We start from the raw sequence: 8,016 nt of genomic DNA, 5'->3' as shown, positions 1-8,016 counted from the left end.
CTCCATAACCAGAAACGAAGAATAACCCACCTTCCTGGCGATCCACGTCAGTTAAAACTTCATTGTATATTGCATTTTGTTCGTCTGTTAACTGCCTTACCAATTCTTGGTTCTCTTTCTCCTGTTCGCCACGATCGTATGCTAATTCTTCTTGAATCAACCTATTTGCAATAATATGTAACGCCCACCAAAATTGGCCGTTGGCATCTCAGGATAGTCCTTCAAATCTTACCATGATTAGATAATAAGTTCTCAATCTGAAACTAAAGCAAAGTTCATTTTTGTGGGAATCGGTCAACACAAAATCTGCATAAATATATATAAAAATTTGTTGTTATAACCAAAATACTTTAAACTGGACTTAATAGTCTTAAAAAAAATGTACGATTACCTCTGTTCTGCAGTGTGAACGGATTTTGTATTGGGCATCGTCTGATAGATGTTGCCAAACGGCATGCCAAACTATTTCCGGTTTCCCCATGCAACTGCTCATTAGTAATGTCACGAACAATCTCCTCAATTGATCTGCTGACGCCCAACTACTGGCTTCATCTATTGCATCAACATATTCGTTGTCATCATCAACTAAACCCCTTGCATAACACGCATCTCTAAATGAGTCATATTGGACTCCATTTACAGTCCTAATATCTTCGTAACTTTTAGGGCCGCGTACTTTGTTCAACAAACACCTCAAATAGAAGATTTCACCAGTAGCTGGAGGGACATAGAATATACGTCCTTATGGAGAACCCTTTCTTTCGTGGCTGCCATTTTCTAAGGTCTTTCTTCCAAACGAATCTTGTTGGCATCTCAACATAAGTAAGCTCTCTGGCATTGGGGTATGTTTTATTAGCTTCGAACCATTCTAAGAACATGCTCTGTGCTATCGTAGGTCTATTCACAATGTTCTCAACTGCATCATCATCTGCAAATATCACACTCTGTTGATTAGGAAGGTGAAAGCTTAACCTCTCTACCGAAGGCGCACGAAGTTGTATATCAAACCCAAACAGACGCCAGACCGCTTCACACGGGGATATGTACCTACAGTCATAGTACATATTTATCTCATCTACTGCTTTGCCATTCTCGTCATCATTGCCTGTTTTGTAAAAATTCTGCTGTTACTCGATCAATGACCCTTGTTAACATACTTGAACAGGTACTTTATTGACCTTGATTGGTTGCACCCACTCGACATTTATATGAGCCTTGTACTTGAGCAATAAATATCTATTGTGCGGTACCACATACCTGTTGTCCAAGGCGATCCCGTTCTTTGTAACTACACTGCCATTGTCTCTCCTTCTATATACCGGGTAACCATCGTCATCAAACGTAGAACTATCAACAAATCTCTTAGGAAAATGTTTAGAGCATCGTGCATTTACCATGCATGGAGAATTTGTCCTGGCTTTTCCACATGGACCATGCATGATAAATTCCTCTACCGCCTGGTAATACTCAGCATCTTTCTTTTCATCGGGGAATCTCTGCTGAAATTATGTTGTCTAGAGTGAGAACTTGCCTAACTTCTTTACTTTTCTCCCAGAAAAAGCAATATATGAGCATGCGGAAGACCTCGCTTTGAAACTCAATTGTATATATGACTGTAACAACATACAAATAAACATAATAAGGTTAAGCAATTACATAAAATTTATTTAGATTAATTGATTTAAAATACAATAACAAAATATTACCTCCGGCAACAGGGCCAAATAGTTGATTCTTTCGACAATCAGCTATCAAAGCATCCAACTTAATCTTAAATAAGCGGCAAATTATGTCCGACCGGTCTTCTGGCTTCAACCTTTGATCTTTTAAAAACCGTTGCACCTCAGGCCACTTCGGATTGCATGTAAAGGTTATAAATAAATCTGGGTATCCAATCCATCTACATATTGCCATTGCATCTTGGTAGTTTTGTATCATATATCTAGCACCACCCGTAAAACTCGAAGGTAGTATTATTCTACGACCTTGGGCTGCAGGGCTTAAATCACCCCTCGTCAAAGCATCAGTCAGTCCACTGTAACTCTCACACCTTAGGCTTTTTTGGTGTGTCCTTATATAAATTAGTCTTCCAGACTCAACCATTGTGTAGCCATCTACAACGAATTGTTGGAACAACCACTTTGCAAATAATATGGTACTTGGAGCTGACTGTCTAGATTGTATGCGGTAGCAAAAAAACTCCCTGGGGCTAATCCTTTGTCTACCACCAGAAGAGCGCTTGCCGACTACGTCGGCGAATGCAATGTCCTCCCGATAACCATCTTCGCCATATGGAAACAGAATAGGGTATTGCAGTGGTAAGTATGAAGGATTTAATTCAGTAATCCTCTGTAGTTGGCCACCCTTCGATTGAACAATAATATCACGCTCTTCAATACTGGTATCCAGATCGCCAACGATTAAAGCTGCTACTTCAGACACTTGAGGCAGATTATATGTCCTAGCATCTCTAGTTCGTTTTCCCAACAACTTTATTTTTACTTCGGCGCATGGATTAATATCCAACTCAGACATAGCCATGCGAAAAGACTTAACCAAGACATTATTTTCATCCAGGTCTTTCTGAATGACATTCACTATTTCTACATGAATGTCATCTTGGTCACCAATACCCCTACAACAACATATACTTGGAATTGATATTTATTTAGATAAAAAATAGTATTCAAATGTGTAATTACGGAAACTTCTTTACCTCACAGCATTTATACGGTTGTTCCTTTCATTTGCCGTGTCGTATATGTATAACTGGGCAAAATGAGGTTCTTTGCCTTGTTCTGGAAGTAAAGTGCCCATTAGGTGGTAGTTTTGACCACTTAATCGAAAAATTGGAGGTGCTCCACCCTTGTTCACGTTCTTGTCAATTTTTCCACCCATGGATGTGAAGCAGAACATGTTGTTGTAGGTCCTAATGTTGTGTAAAAATTCTTTTGATAATTCGTCATTGCCGAAAAAGAGATCAAATATACCTTTTGGTGGCAACTTATTATCCGGCAATTTGATCTTCCCATTGTTGCAACACAACATAAACAGTGGCGATGCTTTTGTTGACAATTTTTCTTCCTTTCTTCAAACCAAAACATAGCCCCACAATGTACGCACTGATTTGTTGCATCACCAAAATCGCAGTATTGACCTGAAACCAAATATATACAAATTTAAATACTGATTTATATTTGCTGTATATATAAAACAAACAAACATACATACCATTTTGTGGACCAAATGATGTCCCAATTCCCGAGGTCTGCCTTACAGCGTCACCCGATAAATTTGCATATGAAATTAAAAAACATTTAAAAATTATTTTTAATATTGAAAGACTGACCATATGTACTTTACTTATATTTGTTTGAAACACCACAGGGTAGTATTTTAGTACCAGCTATGTTCTGATTTGGGACATCGCTCACCGCATTGTTACTTTCATCTTCAAAGGCAGGTAGCAAGTCTCTGGTTGTTACCTGGTCTTCGACAATTGCATATTTATCTAATGGTTTACGAATTGCAAATTCATCTCCTATTTGTGTATTGGATTGCTGTACTGTACACATACATAATATTAGACAAATTTAAAGAATAACAATATTTAAAGTGACAAATAATTGAAACCACTACATTTTATGGTACTGTAAAAAAAAATAATTTGGTAGCACGTAGTAACATAAAAAGGATAGAATTCTTAATACTATAAATTAAATACACCTAACATTATAACTTATGGTAACCTAGAATATGAAATAGTAATTTAACTGTATAAGTATTATTATATTTTAGTGGAAAAATCACATGGTAGACCATGGTCCACAATAATATGTTCACCATTAATAGAAATAAAAGAGAAAAAAGTGTATTTCACTAAGTAGAATCTATGGAATTAATTACACATATCAAAACAAATGAAACTATTTTAACAAAAAATTAGAAATTGAGATTCCAAAATAAATCATATATCAGCCAAAAATCCACACATACTTATATGTACCATGAGTTAGATTATAATTAAATTCACAATGAGTCTATAGCAATTCAGCTTAGGGCATTTACCGGTAGTGATGTTACTCAATGGTGTGATATATTCAGAGAAACATCCTCGCTGGGGATTTGTGTAAGGATTAGCTGTCGTACGTTGGTCTTGATCTTGAGCAGTATTATTCGTACAAGATGAGCCACCGAAATGATTTGCTGTGATTTAAAATATACCATCAAATTAAGAACTAATTCCAATAATTATAACTCGAAACAATTCAGTACACATAACAAAAAAAAAAAAAAAAAATCACTTGCACAACTTTAATACGTAATGGAATATAATTATGTAGACGATGGTCCACATTCTAACTTAAATACAATTCAAGTACGACAAAAACTATATATGATTAAGTACAATGTAATCAATTAATTACATCTAATCAATTAATTACAAATTGATATTAAACATGAATTACATTATAATTATACCATTTAATTTTACAAAAAGCTTCGAACAAATAACAGTATAACGATATTTAAATTAACAATGAATATATAAAAAGGATAGAATTCTTACTATTATAAATTAAATACACGTAACATTATAATTTATGCTAACCTAGAATATGAAATAGTAATGTAATTGTAAAAATATTATTATATTTTAGTGGAAAAATCACATGGTAGAGCATGGTCCACAATAATATGTGCACTGTAAATAAATAGAAATAAAAGAGAAAAGAGTGTAATTCACTAACTAAAATCTATTTAATTAATTACACATATCAAAACAAATTTAACTATTTCAACAAAAAATTAAAAATTTATTTTTAAAAAATAAATCATATATAAGGCAAAAAATAGTGAGATTACAATTCCACACATACTTATATGTACAATGAGTTACATTATAATTAAATTCACAATGATTGTATAGCAATTCAACACCGGGCATTTACCGGTAGTGATGTTACTCGATGGTGTGATATATTCAGAGAAACATCCTCGGTGGGGAATTGTGTAAGGATTAGCTGTCGTACGTTGGTCTTGATCTTGAGCAGCATTATTCATAAAAGATGAGTAACCGAAATGATTTGATGTGATTTAAAATATACCATTAACTTAAGAATTAATTCCAATAATTATAACTCGAAACAATTCAATACACATCACAAAAAAAAAAAAAAAATTCAATTGCACAACTTTAATACGTAAACGAATAGAATTATGTACACAATGATCCACATTCTAACTTAAATACAATAGAAATGTAAAACTATATATGATTAAGTACAATGTAATCAATTAATTACACCTAATCAATTAATTACAAATTGATATTAAACATGAATTACATTATAATTATACTATTTAATTATACAAACAGCTTCGAACAATTAACAGTATAAGGATATTTAAATTAACAATGAATGTATATCAATTCATATATTGGGATTTAACATTACTGATGTTACTGAATGGTGTGATATCCGGAGAGAAACAACATCCCAAAGGATTTTTGGCAGGATGATTTGGCGTATGTTGCTCCTTACCTTGACCAGCATTAGTCATTAATGATGATTTGAAAAAATTATTTGCTGTATGAAAAAAAAATCAATTAAAAGAGGATAAAAACAACAGTAAGTAGAACAGTTAACATTTTTTAAATTAATCACACATAATGCTATTCGTTACGCTAGCTTATGATTGTAAATTGTAATTGTTTTAAATAAGACTTACATAATAAGTAGACTTATAAAAAGGTTTTATAAATTCACAACGATGCTATATCAATTGAACTTAGTGGATTTACCGTTAGTCACGTTACTCAAGGGTGTGATGTTTTGAGACAAACACCCTCCAAGAGGAATGCGGGCAGGATTTCTTGTCGGAGACTGTTGTTTTGCTTGATCAGAATTATTCCTTGATGATGAGTTGCCCAATTCATTTTCTGCGAATTAAAATACAACATTAAATTTAATAATAATCCAAATAACTAAAAATCATAAAAATGAATTACACATAATACAACTAACAGTACATACTTAATTTCAAATTTTTAAAAATTTACCTAACAATTATTTACAAATTAGTGGTGTGCCACTAAACACACCTTACGGATAATCTAATTGTGAAATATATATAACCTGAAATGGTAATGGCTATATAGTAACACTAATTTTATTTGACAAAATCTTAAGTATAACATTGTCCACAATAAATACCATTACAATTGTTAAGATTATATATCTAATTAATTACACATAACAATTAAAAATTAAATAAATAAATAAATAACTATATACATATCTATATATTTATTTATTAATTTATATCTTTAACCTCTTTAAATATATTATTTTCGGTATATATATAATTTTCCGAATATAATTTATATATATATATATATATATATATATATATATATATATATATATATATATATATATATATATATATATATATATATATATATACAATAATATTTCCAATATTAATGTTTTTTCTGTCGGAATTTCGAGAGAAGAGGAAGAAGGGTCTACCCTTCTCCTTCTCTTGAGCTCTCCTTGCTCTCATGTCTGAACAGATCTGTTCTTCACCTCTCCCTACGATCTTACTATCTTTCTCTGTCAAGCCTAAATCTAGATCAGTCCTAAGTCCTAATCTCCGATTCAACTGTTCTTATTGAACATTGTTCCCGGAGAAATTGTAGTCGGGTCTCGCTTAGCATCGATCCGATTAGCAGTACACAATCCCGATCTTTCCTTTCTGTGAAAGATCTTAGTGTTCAACAACGGTAAATCGTGGCAATCGCGTTTCAGTGAAGGTAATTCTCCAATTCTAAGGTTATTAATTTGTCAATCTACACTAAATTTGTTTAGGTTTCCTACTTTTCGTTGTTGTTTGTTCTAAATTTGATCTACGTTTCTTGATCTATGCATGCATATCAACAATCATAGCTGAATTTTTTTGATTTCAGATTTGTCCTCTTCATAGCCATTAGGGTTCTAAATCGTATTTTTTGTAATGTTGCTCTAAAAACACCAAAGAGAAAGTACTCTTAACTGTTTAACAGTTATTTTCAAAATGGTATAGCTATATTATTATTCACACAAACCCTAACCTGTTTTCGACTTTATCATGTTCTTTTTTAAGAACATACTGGAATTTTTTGAGGAGATAGAGAGCATAAACAGAACCGCAGATGAAGAGGATGCTAGAATGAAGCTTAATTCGAAGTATGAAAAAGATAAGTTTCGAACTTACCTTTATTTTCATCACTTGGTTTCCTTTTGATGCCTAAAATTGTTGATTTAGTGATTTTCCTCATTGCTGTCTATTGTGTTTACTTGAAAATGTAGATGTGATTTGTGTCTTTACCTGTGGTCTGAAATTGGAGAACTGTGTTGGTAGTTAGATGGGGCAAAGCTGATAATATGGCTTCATTGTACTTTATTTTACTTTTGCCTGGATTTTGAAAATAGGATTGGAACTGAAGAGTTTTCTCTTAATAGTAATGATAGCTGCCCATCAATTGTATTTAATGTTTAGGAAATGTGTTTCTTTTCCTAAGAATGATTAAGTAATAGTTAACAGGCCAATATTTCCCACTGATCCAATTTCTTTAGCTGATTTGTAAGAACATGGAACACACACCCAATTACTCACTGGTTCTAGAACTATTCATTTTTCTCTTATGGCAGTGGCTGACATTATTCTTCAAATAAAAGTATATTTTCTTTTTTTTAGTTAACACACTAATGTTATTTAATTTACCAATCTTGAATTGTAATGCTGTTATGTAATTTCTTTCTAAATGTGCCTGCCAATTTATTCAATGTATGTGTTGGTATTATTTATTCTGGACAGAAAGTCTAACTTTTTTTTTATTCTTTTTAGAGCAATTGAAGAGCAGCAGGCACAAAATAATCACCACGGCCACATCAGAAAATAAGTTAAGACTATATCTTGATTGGTGTTACATTAGATGAGTTTGCACTGTTATAGTTGCACAGTTTGTAA

At 32.5% G+C, this 8,016-nt stretch overlaps 1 protein-coding gene across 1 annotated transcript in view; it reads right to left on the bottom strand.

The window, feature by feature from the left end:
- The window catches only part of LOC109159790, a 4,679-nt gene extending 1,781 nt beyond the window's left edge, over nt 1–2,898 (bottom strand). Inside the window, exons 1-7 of the mRNA XM_019307901.1 lie at nt 2,717–2,898; nt 1,707–2,635; nt 1,585–1,613; nt 1,258–1,496; nt 739–1,047; nt 392–611; nt 31–121 (exon numbers count right to left, since the gene is read on the bottom strand). Coding sequence (XP_019163446.1) covers nt 31–121; nt 392–611; nt 739–1,047; nt 1,258–1,496; nt 1,585–1,613; nt 1,707–2,635; nt 2,717–2,898 — 1,999 coding nt within the window. The remainder of the gene's footprint in view (nt 1–30; nt 122–391; nt 612–738; nt 1,048–1,257; nt 1,497–1,584; nt 1,614–1,706; nt 2,636–2,716) is intronic.
- Nucleotides 2,899–8,016: the final 5,118 nt, after the last annotated feature.

This window comes from Ipomoea nil, unplaced genomic scaffold (assembly GCF_001879475.1).
Source record: "Ipomoea nil cultivar Tokyo-kokei standard unplaced genomic scaffold, Asagao_1.1 scaffold2845, whole genome shotgun sequence".
In the NCBI taxonomy this organism is placed as follows: domain Eukaryota; kingdom Viridiplantae; phylum Streptophyta; class Magnoliopsida; order Solanales; family Convolvulaceae; genus Ipomoea; species Ipomoea nil.
This window is presented reverse-complemented; position numbering and strand designations above follow the sequence as displayed.